This window comes from Bicyclus anynana, chromosome 6, assembly GCF_947172395.1.
Source record: "Bicyclus anynana chromosome 6, ilBicAnyn1.1, whole genome shotgun sequence".
In the NCBI taxonomy this organism is placed as follows: domain Eukaryota; kingdom Metazoa; phylum Arthropoda; class Insecta; order Lepidoptera; family Nymphalidae; genus Bicyclus; species Bicyclus anynana.
Genome location: NC_069088.1, coordinates 11,009,127 through 11,029,253, shown reverse-complemented (window position 1 = coordinate 11,029,253; position 20,127 = coordinate 11,009,127). Strand labels below are relative to the sequence as shown.

Here is a 20,127-nt window from a genome sequence, read left to right as displayed (position 1 = left end):
GGAATAAGATGAAGAGCGCGTATTTTGAAAATGCCTATTAAAACTTGTTTTTTTCCTGATATCCATACCAATAAGAAAAAAAACGTAGATCAAAAAAATATATATATTTACATAGAGAACTGGATAATTTACAATACCTATTAATGTACGATTATTATTTGTTTTTACATTATACTTGTTTATTTGTACTGATAATGTAAAGGGAAAAAAAATATATTTTTTGTATTTAAAAACAAACTCAAAAACCACTAGACCTGCAGAATAAACATAGCGATCCTTGAACTATTATGATTACAAAATTCTTAGCTGACAACATCATCAAGCGCTAAATATGTATGCAGTCAGTTAAAACTTCGCACTCTCAACATCGTCGCTGACAACATAGATTTATTTAATTGTACTTTGAGTGAACTCACAAAGGCTGCCCAGTGGGCTATTTGTTATAGTACCTAGGTAAAATAAGTTTTTTTTTTGATTTTTTATTGTTTTAGTTCTTTTTTGTAACTTGTAAATTGTGTATGGCTACACTAGCGAATTGGGGACGACCTGTAATGCTAGTTTGTAAGTTTGTAAATAAATAAAAAAAAAAAAAAAAATACTTCTAACATCCTACATAGCAGTAACGACCCGCACGCAACATGAGAAATGTAAGTATCTCACAGAAAAATACTAGGTAAAGTTTTGTAAGTCTGAAACATAGCTCTTCTTTTATTCATGTCCTGACATGTGGCGTTCTCTTCGTTGTATACAGGCTTTCTTTCTTAACAAAATAAACAACATTTTACTTTGAGTTGGGTTCTTGGAAAGTCGTCTTCAAATCAGAAATTTTATAAAAGATATCTTGTATTAAATTTTCGTGTTATTTTAATTTGTATCTTCTCGATAAATACTGGATTTTGTAAGGTAAAAGCTTCTTATATTTAAGTCTTAGCATGAAAATACCTATACGATGAATAAGACTATCTTCACACATCTTATAAAACATTTTAAGATCATCCCCTCTACTCGATTGATGTAGGCCGTTCCCTTTTGTCACTGAAAACTGTATCTATCTCTGTCTAACATGGAAAAATTCAAACATTTTCCAGCGTTCCGCATCACATTCGGTTCTTTGTTCGCAGCCTACTCGAAATCTCTAGCACTGTGTCATAAAGCTTGTTATTGTACAATGACTGGTGTGACATAGGACCTTTTTATTCTTTGTCGCATGAAACCTTAACTGCAAGTTACTACGCATGTCATAAGATAGTTGTTTGGCCAACTTATTTTACAAGTTATTGACTGATCAGTAAGGCTCATTTTCGAAAAGTTACAGTGACTCATATAGCACGTTTAAGGCTAAAGGATACGTGGAAAACTTAAAAGGTAGGCCACTGGGAACGCGATGACTGTGGTTCTCAGTGAAACTTGCTTTCAGTCGTGCTGCGTACGTCCTGTGGTGTACACGGATTTTCAGACGGTTTAACTTAAAATGGCGGGAACATTACGATAACGCAATAACTTTTTGCCGTTACTTAAACTTATTCATAGAGTAATTTTCATTAGTGAAACAATAAACTACTGTACTTTTGTTATTATTTTGGCAGTTCATTCCATAATAGTGTTACAACTTATAAACTTCATGTAATCATCGACTAGCCTCTTCAAATGAGGTAAGTACTGTATTTCTCCTTTTCAAGTAGTGATTGTTTTTCCAGTTTACTGTTTTTAACTTCAGTTTTATCCATTGTACAATTTATAATCAGATAGGTACAACATAATTTATTTTAATATTTTTGGCGACCAAACAAATCTCTTCCTCGTCTAAATTATTATAATCACATAGCCAAAAGTTCTCTGTAAACTTTTTCTCGTGTACTTTTATGTTGTTTTTTACAAATTCATCAGCATTATTATCATTATTATTACTTAACGCTATTTTTATATATCCGCTTATAGCATCGCATCTAAGGCTCATCTATTTTTGTAATATTTACTTTGATTTTTTAATACATAGTAAAATTACAATTACATTAATGGAAATGGCGCTATGGCCCTATACAATATAAATCAGCAAGGTTGAATGAAAGTAAAATTAACTTAAATACTTAAAATATCATTTAGAAATAATGTATTCAACGTTTGGCGTTACATTAAAAATTTAACTTAATAAAAATTACTGTAAAAAGCGGAAACATTTATTGTTTTTTTAATTGCACCAAATGTCTAAATTATTTTATAGTGTTCTTGAAAAAAAGTTTGAAAAGTTTTTTTGAAACAATTTAAAAATTGTACCCAACATATTATACAAAATATATAAACGGTGATCCCACAAAAGTTATCCACTGTGTTGTGGTAATGAACGCCCCCCGTGAAAATTACATAACATAAAACGTGATGTACAAACATATATTAATACAACTTCAACTTTTGTTATTTAAAAGCCTACTTGAAATAAATAATCACCTTAACGGTAACAGCAGTCAGAAAAGACAAAAAAGAATTATAATACATAGTTCCGTTATAAAATTCTGTAGGGAAAAAGCTCAATTTGAACTTTCGCTCAGCTTTTAATACTATAACAGCTCAAGGGTTAAGTAACGTTGCAGAAATACTGAAACCGCGAACGGAAAAACTAATAATGACAGCTGGAAAAAATCTGAATCCTTTACTGTAAAAATTCATTCGTAAATACGTGGTCTTAAAATATATTTTGCTTTAGCAAGAGCCTCACGAAGCAAAACTAAAAGAGCAACTGAAAAAGACTACGGCAGCTGTTTCGTAATTCCAATTAACTACAAGTATTTATGAATACACAAAAAAGCTGTTGTTTTGCTAAGCATATTGCGTGGATTATGACTTTACACAGTTTTTACAATTTCATGTTTTTTCAATTACAGTTTTAAGTACGCGTAAACTACTAATCTAAGTAACTAAGTTTACGGTTTAAGTTAAAATATATTAAACTGTTTCCGCGAATACTCAATAAATCGAGCGAGCCCCACACGCCGACAAATTACTCTCACCGCATATTTTACAGAGAATCAGTAGATGGTGCTTTTTTATAGAGAATCAGTAGATGCTAAACAGATAATAGCCAAACTCTTCAGGTACATTTTAAAGTAATTATTTTATAAGTATGGTGATACATATTTGACAAAATAATGTTATGCAAAATTAAAACTTAATTTAAATTACGGTTAAGTTTGGACCTCAAAACTGTTCCACTAGTTATTAATAATACTCAAGTTATTGTACTGAATATTACAAGTATTGTGCAAAATTAAGGTATCCGTATCTCTGCAAAGGCATTAGAAGTTAGCAAAGTAAATTAAGTTATACTAAAGTTTCCTTATACACGTACGTCTGTCTAAGACACGTGACATCTCTATTGATGAGTCCAAGCCATAAACATCAATATCGCTTTGATTATAATGTCCTTTTGACAGAATTCGACCAAAGCGGCCGATTTCATTGGAGCCTAGCCAGTTTTAGATGGGACTTTAAAGATATATTCTATAGATTGATATAGTATAGATTGATATTTCTATTTCTTAATTATTTATAGACTTATAGATCCGATGTGACTGGGATAAGCTCAATAGCATAATGTACCTACTTCAGCAGGTCACAGGGTTGTGACAAAAATTCTGGTTTAACCTCGGACAACAACCTTGTATGGTCGGACAAGCTAATCACTGTACTAACCAATTTTATAGTTTTCAATAGGCTGCCGAACCCGAAATGCTAAACGTGTACTTACTCTTTATTACTTCGGTTTTCCGATATTTTCTGAATATTTTTTTTTGGTTCACCCTTATCGGTTCGAGCAATATTGAAGACTTATACTTGCGGAGGTACTCAACAGCATGAAAAATTTCTGTCGTGCTCGTGATTCCAAAATTCCTTTTTCGGCTCCCCATTAATACGGATGACAATATTGTTAATTTTGTCCGGGCGCCCATACAATTAATAAAAGCATACTAAACCAACGTTGTAAAAGGTTCTGTTATCATTATCTTGTATTACAAAATTTGCTTTCAATATGGGCAACTATATATCAAAACCATGTAATTAACAGCAAAATCCGTTGCAAATATAATATTATTCGAGCGGATGGAAATTTCGATGCACTTGATACTGATAGAGTCGCTCTGGGGACTTAATTCCCTCGGCTGTCACGAATCGGCGCATGTTTTTTCATTAAAACGCATTCAATACGACGACGTGGCTTTGAAATAGCGGGCCTTTTCAAAAATATTCCGCTGACATTCCCTCGATTCTGCTACTACCGTATTTTACGGTTACCAGCAAAGCTATTTTTGTACAAGAGTATTTTACCTTCATTTATTAATGAATGCAGTGATACATTTTACTTACAGTCAGTTTACTTTATAGCCATTTGTGCATATTAATAACCAGTGCATATATAATGAAAAGCTGACAAGTTAAATTTGTTCTTCGTCGTCGTCATCAAGGTCTTTGTCGTCGTCACCTTCATCGGTAATGCTATCTTCCAGTAAATCAACATGTACTCATGAACGCGACGATTCTGCATCGTTTACATAAGTAATATTCCGTTGACATTTCATCAATTCTGCTACCAAAGTATTATACGGTTACAGTGAAAGCTATTTTTGTAGAAGAGTATTTTACCTACATTTATTAATGAATTCAGTGATAAATTTTGCTTACAGTTTGTTCATTTGGTACATATTTACATAACCATTTGGTACATATTTAATAAAATGTTGAGAGTGAAAATTTCTTTTTTTTCGTTTCATTCGTCGTGGTCTTCAAGATCTTTGTCATCATCGCCTTTGTCGTATTTATTGTCATTGTCCAGTTAACTGATATATCCTCGTGAACTCTATCGCTTTCGTAGCTCCAGAATTCATAAATATTCAGATGACATTCCCCCGATTCTGCTATCACCGCTATTTTTATACAAGAATATTTTAACATCATTTAATGCAGTGATACGTTTTTCTTATAGTAAATAAAACGCCGACAATTGAATTTGTTTTTCATCGTCTTGTTAGTCATCATCAATGTTTTCGTCGCCATTGTCGTCGTTGTATATTTAAGCACAGATAAATAATTCACTTAATATATTTGAAATATGTACGTACGTATATTTTTAAATTACTTATTTTCAATACTTTAACTTATTGCGCATCAATTCTGAAACTGATTACGTAAAATTGATATTTAGTCAAATGAAAATCCACTGTAAGCGTTGGTTGGAAAATTAAATTTCTTTGACTGTTGTGAATCAGTGCATGTTTCTTTTTCATTAAAACGTAAAATGCATTCAATACGACAACATGGCTTTGAAACAGCGGATCTTTTTAAAAATATTTCCCTGACATTCCTTTTAAATCTACCGCTCCATTCTATTACCGACTTGTAGTAAAAAATTATAAAGATCTCTTTGTTGATAGCGATAACATCATGAATAGAGCTTTTGTAATTTTTTTTTTATAAGACATTTAGCAATTTAGCCATTACTTGATTTAATTCAAATATTAGTAAAATGGGTAATATGCTATCGAAATATTACGATAGATTCTTTGGGTTTTCTATATAATTTTACAGGCACATTTAGTTTTCGGATAAAAAGTATACTAGCGATATATCAGTTGTTCTTAATTATCTACAACTGCTTAACCGTTAGAATTAGTTGATATTATTAAAGCAACCATTGAAGTGTACTAAACCTTTAAAGTGTTCGCAATGTTAAACGTAATACATATAAAAATCCGCCAGATGCAATTTAGTATTTTTGGACGTTTTTTGTGCGGCGGCGGTAAAATAAACTTCTATTTCAAATTAGAGGTTAATTTTTTTGCCATCGCATAAAGTAAGACCGCATCGCAAAGAGAAAATCGCAATCACGAACTAACTTATTGAATAAGTGATCTAACACTCACTTCTGTTATAGATTTAGGCCAATCGACGTACATAACAAAAATATGAGGGTTCCTTGTTAAGTACGGAACCCTAAAAATTAACATTTCAATATCGTGTAGTAGATTGCTCGTTTCGGGATTTCGCCTGGCTGTTGCGAATCGGTGAATATTTTTTCATTAAAGCTCATCGACATGGCTTTACAAGTGCAAACCTTTTCAGAAATGTTATTTCGTTAAAATTCCTCCCGAGTACATTCGCTTTATATTGTTTATGAATCCCAACATGAATTGAATTGTTTAGAATTCTATAGACTCGGGGATTTCGGTGGGAAGTGAGTTTACTCGTAAATTGATTTTATGTTGTTATTTTTATGTACATACAACTTTCAGTCAATTAAATGATTTGTGTGATTCTATTTATTTTTTACAGTCAAGAATAAAAAAGGAAAATCAATATTTTTAAGGAATAATAAACCCTCTGGGAAATTTGCCAATATAAAATGAGAGAAAGCTCATGCAGCCCATTTTCCAATACAGTATTTATTTTTATTTTTGAAAGTAAAAGTATGGTAGGTAACTTAAAGCAGGTGACATCGCAGTCAAGAGCTAACTAAAAAGAACTAAATTTCCTGTGGACGAAGTCAGTTAGTAAATGGCGAACAAGCTTATTTCTGGGATGGAAAGTAGAGTAAAATCTATTTCCATTCCAAATTTCAGCCAAATTTTTAGTAACCGCAGCGCAAAAGAGAATCAAATATACACACTTACACACAAACTTTCGCCTTTATAACATTACCTAAGTGTGATATTATTATCTATCTATATATCGCAGGATTTTGTTGACAGCATTCCGTGTTCATGTGAGAAACAACATTTTTCAAATGGAGTAATTCAATCATAATTTTGTCAGTGAATGCCGGGAAATTCGTACTCATGTTATCTACGGTGGACGGAAAATGTTTAGATTATTACAGCAGATTGTGCTGTTTGAAAATTTAATAAAAACAGTAATGTTTTCCTCTATAATTTCATCAGGAGCCTAAAATACTTTTTTGTTATTTTTTGTCTGCCTTGTTTTTGACCGGACATCACGCTGAAACTACTGAATGAATTCAAATCTTGACATGATTTGAAACCATAATACGAAGAAGAATAATAGGATACTTTTTGTTGCGAAAGTAAAATCAGAAAAGGGTGAAGTAGAGGTAGAAAGTTTGTATGGAAAGGCCTTTAATTTTTTAGGTATAGTTGTAAATGTAATATGAATAATGGACTATTTATTATACGTTACAAAAATTGCAAAATATAAATAGAAGGGTGTCTAATAAGGGTTGAAAGTCTTACGCGGACAAAGTCGCGGGCGTCCGTTAGTTATTTTATGTTTGACCTAGTATCTAACGATTTCATTGGTACAGATTGTAGCACTCTTACGAGAGATCTTTTTTTATGCAATATACAATTAAAGCATTAATTGCGGTCTAAATTGGAGCGCGCTTACTCACTTTTAGGGTGGGAGTAGGGTAGGGTAGGGGTGGAGTTTCATGCGGACGAAGACGCAGGCATCCGCTAGTAATAAAATAAACTAGAGTAGAATATTAGAGCTCGGAAAACTATCGCATTGAAAGTCAGCTTGAGATAGCATAATACAGAAATATTAACTTATCTTTAAAATAAAAACTAGATAAAGTAATGATATTTGATATTTAAATATCTGATCAATTTTGTCGACCTACTGCAATGAAAAGTTGCAGAATAATTTCGCACAAAGTTTGTCTAGACCCGTAGCGCGGTATGGTTATTCTTGTCGCCAAACAACATTGCTCACACACATTTTTCATTGCACACCGGCAATCATTCTCTACCGACCGAATGATGCAATCTAAGATGAAAGCGGACTAAGGACGATGAAACTCCACACTCCTCTCTCTTCTACACAACATCATTCGGGAACGCTAAATTGCTTGGCGGTTCGTCTTTGTCGGTGGTAACTACCCGCGGCCGAAGTCTCAAGCCTAACTAGCCGCGGAGATCGAACTCAGGACCTCCGTCTTGTAAATCCACTGCGCATACCACTGCGCCACGGAGGCCGTCAAAAACTGATATAAAAATATATTACTTTGAGTTGTCCAGCCATAAATAAATCTAGGTCAGACAATCAAAAAGTCAAGGACACGTGTGATGCTTAGCATCATAAATGGTGACATAAATCTCCAAAGTAAAAACTTTGGTCACGCGAATTCAGCTTTGGTTTCACTTTGCATTGGCCTTAATCGTGGCTACCTTCACGAACTGAATGAAATGAAATGTTAAACATTCCTGGGCTTTGAATAGACTTGCAGTCTAAAATTGTGTTCGACGTTCAATTTATGTGACTAAATACGAAAGTTTGGATGGATGTTCTTTGAAAGTTAACAGAGATAGAAAAATCTCAATTGGACATTTCTTTTTTGACGTGGGTTAGTTATTTTACTGTCTAAGATATACTGTTTTAATGAAATAGGTATAGTATAGTTTTGCTACTTCAACTTCGCGACCCGCTGAGTCACTCATTTCTGATTCTATCAAGCAGAGAAACTCCAAGCATAGCTCGCTCCATTACCCGCTGAGTGACTTTGAGCTTTCTCATGAAGCCCATAGTTAGCGACTAAGTCTCAGATCCGTATAGGTCATCACTGGCAACATGCATTGTTCAAAGACTTTTGTCTTCAGGCACTGAGGAATTTTGGACGAAAAGATGTCGCAAAGTTTCCTAATCGCCACCCAACCGGCGGTTTGCCTCCTTCTCAAAATTGGACCTACCTGGACCGGGTGTCCTAGCTATCATCTACAATTTCGAATGCAGAGTCCTCAAAATCTTTGTCCTGCTCAAACCCACCTTTAAGACATTCTGCTGAGGTCATTGAACATCATAATAAACTCATACAGAGTCTCTCATGACAAACACACGGAGCAAAGTTCGAAGAGCCGATGGACGTTAGGGTCCCAAGATGCTAGAATGGCGACCCCGCACCAGAAAGCGCAGTGTTGTTCGTCCCCCCACTAGATGGACCGAGGACATCAAGCGGGTTGGAGGGAGCCGCTGGATGCTGGCGGCCCCGATACCAAAGTGTTTAAAAGCCTATACAAGAGGTCTATGTCCAGCTGCGAACGTCTATCGCTTGGAAATATTGTTGTTACAAAATTGTTTTAACGACAAATTTAGTTGACGTATGATTAAACATATCAAATTCTGCAATAGCTTTGGTTTGTTTGGTTTGCAAAAGTGTAATTTCTGCAAGTCGAAATCGACTTGGCAAGCGCTCTAAGAAATGTAATTGAATATAATAATAATTGTAACATTGTGTATTCATGCGATGGCCAAGTCAATCTATTTATTTAAAATATAAAAGATTTTTAATATTGATATGGTCACTGTAAGATGTTGTTAGGTTAGCTAATTACGTAATAACTTGAAACAGAAGATCCCTTAATTACAGACAGAATAAGGTAATCGACTTGGTATTACATGGATCTCACTACTTTGCGGTAGAATAATTGGTTGCGAGAATTGCTACATTTTACAAGTGTTGTTTTTTATGGTATTAACTTGTTTATTCGAGAAATGTTACCGTTAATTATTAAAATTCCTGGCGCACCGGTGGCAAAATATTTGATTGGTAACAGTGTCATGGCGGGCTATGATCAAAGAGGATACATAATATGACCTACTACGCTTCGCATGGTACGTTAGATTGAATGTTTAGGTTTGTCTGTAAGTTAATACCTTTGTTTTAATAAATATTACATGTTAACTAAAAAAATTACACACGTAAAAATTATTTGGCGTAAAATAATATAATCTACAAAAAATGCCCAAAAAATGACCCTTATATTTTTTTTATCGTGCCGTTAAAAATATTATAAGGGTCAAAACCCTTTTAATTTTTTTTAACGAATGTCGATTTTTACATCTTCATTACAATGCCGTATTAAAGGTGTTTACAAAGATTCAGCTTATTAGGAATTATTTAACAGATAAAACCTATTTAACTACTGGGCTAATAAAAACTGTCCATATTTGTGAAATGATGTGATTTATGAATTTTAAGTGAAATGTTTTTGGCACTCATTTACTGAGGAGGTTTTTTAGGTCACTGATAGAAAATAACTTTTTTTATAAGAGAACAGTGATAATAACATTCAAATTACTCTCGAACGTTTCAGCTTGAATACACATTACAGAATTTAAAACATAATTTGCTTGTATTGGATAGTATACGTATTATCTTGCATCCAATTACGCGTAATTGCGGATAAACGTGACAGCAACGATAAACTTTTATGCTCACATAGAACTGTGGAAGCTTTTCATAGCAGCCTAGCCATTAAACTCGGATTAAATCATTCATTAAATGTTTTATTTAATCTTATTATAATGTTAACAGCCTCGTTGGTTTAAGAGTTAGGGGTCCTGAGATAAAGGGTGCAAGATTGTACAGAGTCAAAATAAAATTAATTTATTTCTAACTTCCTATTTTACTAAGCTTGCTTGGCTTAGTTTACAAGGACTTTTAGAACGTCAAGTTTGACTATTTCGAAAGTCCTTACCACCGGTTCGGAAGGCATGAATAAGAAGTAGAACCGGCAGTAAACTCAACAGTTGTTCTTTTAAAATTATTAAAATTGAATTTAGTTTAACTTCCTGTGAAAAGTAATTCATTGGTCTTCAAGCATCTTTATAATTAAGAATTTTATCAATTCTACAATAATAAAATTTATGACGGCCTCCGTGGCGCAGTGGTGTGCGCGGTGGATTTACAAGACGGAGGTCCTGGGTTCGATCCCCGACTGGGCCGATTGAGATTTTCTTAATTGACCCAGGTCTGGCTGGTGGGAGGCTTCGGCCGTGGCTAGTTACCACCCTACCGACAAAGACGTACCGCCAAGCGATATAACGTTCCGGTACGATGTTGTGTAGAAACTGCGAGGGGTTTGGATTTTCATCCTCCTCCTAACAAGTTAGCCCGCGTCCATCTTAGATTGCATCATTACTTACCACCAGGTGAGATTGTAGTCAAGGGCTAACTTGTAATGAATAAAAAAAAAAAAAACTCGACTTAGTTAATATTTTTTAACACTTTTTATACCAGTGGTTGATAAAATGATAAACAAGCAAATTATTACCTGATTTAGAGTGGGACACCACTTCCTATAACAAAACTTCACTTTGCTGGGCACATTCGCTATGAGCCTCTCCTATACCGCTGCCGAGCGCCAATCAATCTGAGACATACTTAATGCGAGCTACACAAATGCACGGCTATTCTCTAACGATGTTTTGTGTAACTCGCAAATGCGAGTCTCGAATTAACCGCTATCTTTCTCATTCTATAATATCGTGTTAAACAGAGGGAGATAGAGGCGAATTCGAAACTCGAACTTGCGAGTTATAAAAATATCGTTACAGAATCGTCTAGCTGCAATTTTATCTGTACATTCAAACTGTTAAGTTAAATCGTACGTGTCCATTAGTTTTTCTAATGGTTATAATTGAAATTTCGATCATATAAAACTGAAGAGACACAACACATTAAATACAAAGTAATAAGGTAAGCATGAAAAATTGCATTTTAATAATCTTATGAGACGAATCTTGCAATTAATTATGCACGCGTTGAAACAGGTACAGAACAATAAAATAATAACTTATTGATCCGTCTGGTTGCATCAGTAGTCGGCCAAGTGCCAGAAAAGCTGTTGCATTAAGAGCCTTCATTTCTTTTGTAAAGAAGCGTTAATGTTTGATTATTCTTTAGCCAAGGTATGCTGAATAAATTGTGCAATAATTAAAAATTAAAATATGTGTTCCAATTAAACACCTTTTGAGGGTTAAATAAGTTGATCGCTTGAATACATTTTAACTTCGTAACTATTTCCTACGTCAAAGAAACCCGATGATGCTTCGAGTAAATATTAGTCGAAGAAAATTGCACGACAATTTCGTTTTCAATTTCGGGACACTAAACGTGACTGCCATAAAAAATAAAACATCGTTTTAAATACCTGTGTACAATAAAATTATTACAAAATATGTTAAAGGTTAGTTACTTGTTACACATACCAGATATCTACTTCATTTCTTATAGTAAGAGATGATCAGAATCATAAAAGTCAAAGTTAACAAGAAGAAGACATAAAGCAATCAATATATTTTAGCATAGTCAATAAATACCATTACGCTACTATCTATACTAATATTATAAAGCTGAAGAGTTTGTTTGTTTGATTGAACGCGCTTATCTCAGGAACTACTGGTCCGATTTGAAAAATTCTTTCAGTATTAGATGGCCCATTTATCGAAGAAGGCTATACCATATATCTACTATTATAACATTAGGCTATATTTTATCCCTGAATTCCTACTGGAACGGTGAAACCTCGCGGCGTCTACTAGTATATATATTTTTCAATAACTATATTTTATGTTTTTCAATAACTTGAAATTTTAATCCCTTTATGTACTCAGTCTAAATAAAAATATGTATCCTATGCTATTCTTTAAATATTAATCAACATGCTTAAGGATAATGCAAACTTTAGCTAATAGTAATAGAACGAATAAAGCGAGATAAACCCCCATATCAATGTATTTATGTGTAACATAATCTCGGGCGGGTTGTTTTTAGGTGGCGGTTTCGTTGCGGTCGTTTTGACACCCTCGGCTCCCATTAGTAAACCGTGAGGCAGGGTTAATGACCGGTTCGCGTGATACCACACTACTTCACGTTTATTTATACGATGAACGAACAAACCGAGACCTTACATTCAAGTGTTGCACGGCGCTACCTATCAAATTTCCATTATCAGCAGTTTCAAGCGTAACTTATGTAGACATTTTTAACTCGGCGCTGTAACGGAATTATAGTTGTTATTCCGTGTAAACGACTTTCGTTGTTCTTGTAAATATTTGTTCTAATGGTACTAGTGGTGTTCGACAAAATTATTCCATTTAAGTAAAATAGCTCAGCGGTATAAACTTGAACTTACATCTCAATTATTGTTGCAAAGAACTTCGTTCGAAAAAGCGAATTATTTCCTTTAATTTTATACCAGTAATAACAATTGTTTTTGTAAAGCTTTGAAGCTGAATATCTCAACATGAACTTAGCTACTGCCGTTCTCGAAATCTTCAGGAGCACATTACTTATTATAATAAGTCTTTATCATTAAATATCTTATCCTAGGATACAAATAAAATTGATATTAAACATTAATTATTAAGTATTACTTAATATTAAGTATTTTTTCCTAGATAAGGTACTCGTAGATACTTAATAATTATTCGGTGATTCCTCAATAAAACGCAGCGTCGGCGTCATCCGCTTTGAGCAAAAAGCATCCAGTAATTCTGTATCCGTATTTCGTGAAGTTAGTACAAATTAGAGCTAATATTTGTGCATTTTAAAATCAGTGTATGTGTGTGCGTGTATTTTGTTTATATGTGTTTCATTTTTGTTAAACTTTCATGAAATTTGTAAATAAATATTTCGAATGAAAATTGTGAACCACAAACCTTTGTTAAACATATGGGGTAACCTCTGGATCTTCTGAACTTTGACAATTCTTTTATCAATAGCAAGCCACGTTATTTGTTAGTATTATATGCTATCCGCGTATTCCTACGGGGACTAGAACGATGCGGGTGAATCCGCAAGGCATCTGCTAGTAATATTATAAACCTGTTGTTATGAAATACACGGCACTAATCATAACATAGAAGAATTATAAGTAGTCATAAACGAGCAATTAACAGTACAAATACAAACATCATAAAAATAAAATGAATTGCCACATTACATATTTATCACCGCACGGTAGGGTTGCGAAAATAAAAAATGCACAATCGTATATTAATTCCATAAAGCAAGTTTTCGGATCGTAACGCGTTGGAATCGGGCCTGCATTAATTTATAAAGGCTGTGAAGGATTTATGAACGCTGCACCAATTTCACAAACAGACGACTGTATGTGTGTGTGCGCCTGGAAAAATCTATTTGCTAAAAAATGTTATTTGCATGTGCAGTATAAATCCTTGTACATTTCGTTATTAGTTTTTTTTAAATAATATGACTCAACTACATGCGAGTATGTTGATGTAAAAAACTGTAGTCATTAACAAAATATTCGCACGTATCACACTTAGGTATATTTATTGTAATTTGGCAAGGATATGGGTGAAAAAAATATGGTGAAAAAGCCGTGATAGCCCAATGGATATGACCTCTACCTCAGTGAGCTGAATATGGGTTGATAATGATGATGATGGATGAAAATGTAATGATGTTATCAATTGTAAATTATAATAATGTATGATTTTTTTTTTAATTCTGTTACATTTCCTCCCGGCTCTTCTCATCAGATTGTGCCTTCCGAACCTGCGGTGGAATCTTTACAAATAGTCAACTGACGTTTTAAAAGCATAATTCTAAATCAATATACAAAAATTATTTATTTCAAGTAGGCTCAGTTTTGGCTTGTAAACTGAGCCTACTTGAAATAAATTATTTTTGTATATTGATTTAGAATTATGCTGAGAAATAATAAAATAAAATCTTGTTATGAAGAAAAACAAAATACTGTACAAACGAAATATTCGTCTAGCTCTTTGTGTGGAGTTGGTTAGTTGGATGGTTCTTGGTTTTCGAAATATTAAGCTTTAGATAAATAAATTTTGCTTGTTTTGTTACAGGTACAAAAATGAAACAACACAATAATATGTGTTGATTACGTCACAAACAACGATACGACAAATAAGCATCTACAATGAAAAAGTTAAAAAAGGAGGACTGTGCCGTTGTTAAGAAATCATAGACAATTTCCAATGTCGAAGCCGAAGGATATGCCATAGACGATGTACAACCTTCTTGGTGCGGTAACAGCGTCGGTTATACTGCAGATATTACTTTCTTGTACAGGTGCGTACCTACTTGATGATAACCTATAACTCGTGCGCATTAACTTAACATCGGGCTACCAAACACAATCAAACAAACACGGTACAATAATTATCATTCGAGCCAGGTGTCAAATTAATCCTCACGGCTGTACTATTTCATATTTTTTGAAATATATAATAATTATTACCTACGATTGTACTCTAAATGTGAGCACCTACTTTATTACTAATCCAATTTTATTAATCAGTTCTAATAAACACTAACTGTTATTAATTAAACGTACAAATAGATAATGCATAAATCTTTAAAGTTTACAACGTCACAACATAGGGAGAGTGATCAATTTATTTATTACTTGCCTACAAATATATCATTTTACTTTACATGATATAAGTATAGTAATTTCAGTTTTATTAAACAATGAATAAATCATTTGGCTATAAACATTTTCAGCCGAATTTCAAGCACTTCCACGGTATTCAGCCATAACCAGCGGCTTCGATAATTTTGCTATTTTCCACGAAAATCCAAATATTCATCCATCCATCATCATACATCTATCCATATAAGTAAATTATAAATTTTAATTATTCATATACATATAATTAGAATAATAACAATAAAAGTTACATTAGAAACAGCTTTCACAGTTTATTTCATAATCTTTATCTTATGGAGCTTGGTCCAACTTTTCACAGTTAAACTTCAAATAAACCTATTAATTCAACTACAATAAAGAACAATTCTCGTCGTTGAAAATTCTATTTCTATTTTGAAATGATAAAATTCAATACCTTGGGCAATACAAGTCAATATTGTTCAGTAGACAGCGGTCGCTGAGCTATGAAACTACTCAAGTATTAGACTAAGAGTCACTTCGCAATTTTATGGTCATTCTGTACACAGAATAGTTCTAATCCTTTTATAACAGCTTTAGTTATAGCAGTAGTGTAGCTTTTGTCTCACTATTTTCATAAATAGTTTTAATTTGGCACGTGTTCTGTATTTTCACACTCCGTGCTTTTGCAGTCTTTGAACCAAAGACGTGGTGTCGCATTTTAAAATTGTTTTAATACACACAGATGCAATAAGAGCCGTGATAGCCCAGTGGATATGACCTCTGCCTCCGATATCGGAGGGTGTGGGTTCGAATCCGATCCGGGGCATGCACCTCCAACTTTTCAGTTGTGTGCATTTTAAGAAATTAAATATCACGTGTCTCAATCGGTGAAGGAAAACACCGTGAGGAAACCTGCATACCAGAGAATTTCTTAATCTCTGCGTGTGTGAAGTCTGCCAATCCGCATTGGGCCAGCGTGGTGGACTATTGGCCTCACCCCTCTCATTCTGAGAGGAGACTTGAGCTCAGCAGTGAGCCGTATATGGGTTGATAACGACGACACACAGATGCACACCTGAATTAGATTCAATTTCTGACGTGTTGCAATCATTATTATTTTTATTTAGTATAGTAGGATGGCCTCTAAATATAAGATTCTTAAATCCTTTAGGTCCTTTATAAACAAATAAATTTGATTTTACTTTAAAATAGCTTACCATAATAGGGATGGTGGTTTTTTTTTAATGTATAAAAATTAAGAGTATGCTAATAGTAAAGCAATTTTGTAAAAGTAACAGGGTATATGTGATCATTACTTTCGGGATTTAACGGGTCACATTTGCGGCACTGGCACGGATCCCTGAAAAACGCCCCATACAAAATGGTACGAACTAATGACGTCGTAGGAACATAATGATCGTTAGATTTGTATGGGCGTACAAACAAAATTACTAATATCTTTCTATGTGCGTTTATGTTTACAGTACAAATATTAAAAAATGTCACATTTAATGTAAGGAAGCTAAAACTGTATGAATTTTCTTATCTATCTAATTACGATAAAAGATTTTTAATAAATTTTGAAATTTTATAATCTTATTTATTTTGCAAATATCCTTTGCTTTTTATGTATAAATTAATTAACATTGACCTTATTTACCCGAATGTATCATCAAAATCAATATATTCAAACCTAGTCTCATCCCCATTCAGTTTTTGGATATTCAACCGATTTCAAAAAAAGGTGTTTCTGTATTCCTGTAGCCTTTTTTTTAATCTTTATTTTAAGGAGCTGAGTCCATTTTCATTTTCTTTCAAGAGAAAAATAAGTCGTACTATTTCAAAGACGTTAATTTTTGAGCTGACTTGCTCATTATCTATAAAGACAAGCATCGCGTCGTTCTTGATACAGCTGTGTCGTTCGCGTGTTGTTAACCAATTTATCACTAAGCTGATTGTATATAGGCTCGTTTCTGTGACTTGCTTTATGACCTTTTTCAACTCTTTCTTTTGTTTCACACTTTCTTTACTCACACAACAAGGACTAGAGTAGAAAATATTTTGGTACCTACGGGCAAGGATTTAGCATTCGTTGTTATATTAATAAACGCTACTATAATATAAGTACAAATTACTTCTTATGGAACGTTTGTAATGTTTTAAATTTTTACGTCATACGTATTATGTGGCATAATATGTATCTACCTTTACAAAATCCTTGTAGTAAACGGTAATTATTTGAAAAATTTGATCGTTCTAGTCTAGGTCTACCTATCTTATAAATTGTAAATCCTTTGAGATTGTCGAAATATCATCTTTGTTTCTGGCTTGCAGCATAAACGGCTGATTTTTTTTACGTTATTAAAGAAGTTTAGCTTTTTCACAGCTTCAAGAGACTATACTCTTAAATGTATAGTTTTAATTTTAAACTCGATACCTCGAGATAACAAAGTGGAACTATAAGGGATCCGTTTTTACCTTTCGAAGTACGGACTCCTAAAAAAACAAGTTCTTGCCAAAAACACAAAAAAGCCTGTACAAATACGAGTACAAACCGGCGAGCATCTGGCGTATTAGAGAAATGCCGTGAATGAATGCCGTGCAGCGGACATAAAAAACAAAAAAAAAATGCATAAAGTAAACAGGAGTCACAAAAGGCGCACCGCAAATTGTGTTTTCAGTAGCAATAGGTCGGAGCAGGTGGCCGGACTTAAGCTGGCGGGGCGGGCCAAATCCGCGTGCGACTTCAATTTAACTTTGCCTCAATGAATGCTGTTCTTAAGCTAAAATATAATAATTTCCAGTTATTAAAACAATGAAATGTCGTGACTTGAATGGCTGGGATTTAATAATTTCAGTTGCTGCAGTTTGTTGGTACAGAGTAGTTTGAAGATGTATTTTTTTTTTTAAATTTAAATATAAGGCTTGCGATCCTTATATTTCGACTCCTGCGCTGGAAAAATGTACGTCGTTTTCAAGTAAAGTATTTGTATATGTGTACAAAACGAATTGCACAAATGCCGTACAGTAAATAAATGACCTATTTTACTTCTGCAATTGTCTACAAATTCTATAATTAAAAGTTTGTTCTGACTTCCGGCACCACCATTTTAGTACGGCACTAGGATTTACGCCATTAATTTTTATTCATCTTTAACACTATAACAAAGCCGTACAATTATAATTAGTCGTAATTCATCATTTGTGCCTGATAAATTCCATTCACTCGCGTACTCACCACTGTACCGCTCAGAAATGACGGCATAGTGTTCAGAGTTATTTTCTGATATATTAACAGCCTTCTAAGCGTTATTCACGTTTGGTCATTTCACGGGTAATTTTTGTTCAAGGGCTTGTATTCTAGGAGTGAAAGCGATGCGACGTCGGAGCGGCACCGCTCAGTTGTTTATGCGTCACAATTTCACAATGATTTACAGACCGTCCAACGCTGCTAAGGTGCCGCTGCGACATAACAACGTTGCGGCGCCGCACCGCTCGTGTGCCCGCTGATACGTTGAAATTTTTGCGATGCGGCGCCGCAACGCATCGTGTGTCCCCGCTCTACGTTGTGTATTGGCATGTTGGCATAATAATAAAGTCCCACTAGACACGGTTCGACGTACGATATTTATAAATGAGGTGGCCGATGTCTATTCCCTGCCGGATGAACATTTTGCTGCGAATTTTAATTTGAAGGAGCATTCGTACCAAATTAAAAATAAGATTTAATTGCAGTACAAGTTTAAAAGTAATCCAATGGTGATTTAAAAACCTTTATAAAATAATACCATATAGTATAAAACAAAATAGATTCCTGCTCTGATTTTAAGAGAAAGATTTAAACGAACTTAATCTTTTAAACTTCTTTACCTATATGAAGCGATTTTTTATCAATAGATACCAGCAAAGTGATTCAAGGCGAAGGTTACACGTTGCATGTAATTTTCACGAAGACTAAATTCCGCGGTCTAGCAATCGACCGCGACATCTTCTGTGCGCATTACGAATAGGTATAATAAATCAAAGCTAGCTTTATTTATTTATTACTCTTACACAAAAGATAAAGAAGCTTGAGTAGAATAAGTTAAGTTTTATAGTTTTTAAGTTCTATGGGACGTTTTACCCTTGATTGTTTATAATTTTATTAATTACAGAAACAAAAATTGTTATTGCGGAAAATAGCAAAATAATTATTCTTATCTTACTTTATATTGCATTTATTATAAACACGATTACAACTTCCGTCCGCCTACACCGTACTCATAGCCGCCGAGCTCATGACTAGGGGCCCCGAATTGGTTAAAAACTAGTCGGGCATAATCTACGTTGTATCACGTGAGTTTTTGCCGTGATAACACATAAGATAGTTTAAATTCTAAAATTATCATACTTAACACAACCATCTTATTGTTTTCATCATCATCACTGAGCTCGAGTCTCCTCTCAGAATAAGAGGGGTTAGGCCAATAGTCCACCACGCTGGCCCAATGCGGATTGACAGACTTCGCACACGCAGAGAATTAAGAAAATTCTCTGGTATGCAGGTTTTTTCACTATGTTTTCCTTCACCGTTTGAGACACAAGATATTTAATTTCTTAAAATGCACACAACTGAAAAGTTAGAGGTACATACCCCGGACCGGATTCGAACCCACACCCTCCGGAATCAATCCACTGGGCTATCACGGCACTGTACATACGAGTACGATGTTATTCTCACACAATGAAAAATTTCTGTATGTATGTAACACTATGTGGATATCTCTCATATTTTCATCGCACTTAATTCAGCAATAAAGGGTAAATTCTATTAAGGTTATCGTTTCCAGATGTTAGGAGCACAAATGCAATAGTGCAAAATTTGCATGGACGAGAGTTCACTCGCGATACGGTTTGAATATGTAACGTTGCACCGCCACCGGTGCGGTGACCGAATATACCGTTTCATAAGCGGCATGCT

The 20,127-nt window shown here is 34.1% G+C and overlaps 1 protein-coding gene across 2 annotated transcripts in view; it reads left to right on the top strand.

Annotated features, from left to right (window-relative positions):
- The first annotated feature begins 1,406 nt into the window (after positions 1-1,406).
- Positions 1,407-20,127, top strand: part of LOC112058471 (carbonic anhydrase-related protein 10) — a 49,468-nt gene continuing 30,747 nt past the window's right edge. For both annotated transcript variants that reach the window (XM_024099324.2, XM_024099323.2), the window contains exons 1-2: positions 1,407-1,652; positions 14,620-14,845. In XM_024099324.2, coding sequence (XP_023955092.1) covers positions 14,782-14,845 — 64 coding nt within the window. In that variant the 5' untranslated portion in view covers positions 1,407-1,652; positions 14,620-14,781. The remainder of the gene's footprint in view (positions 1,653-14,619; positions 14,846-20,127) is intronic.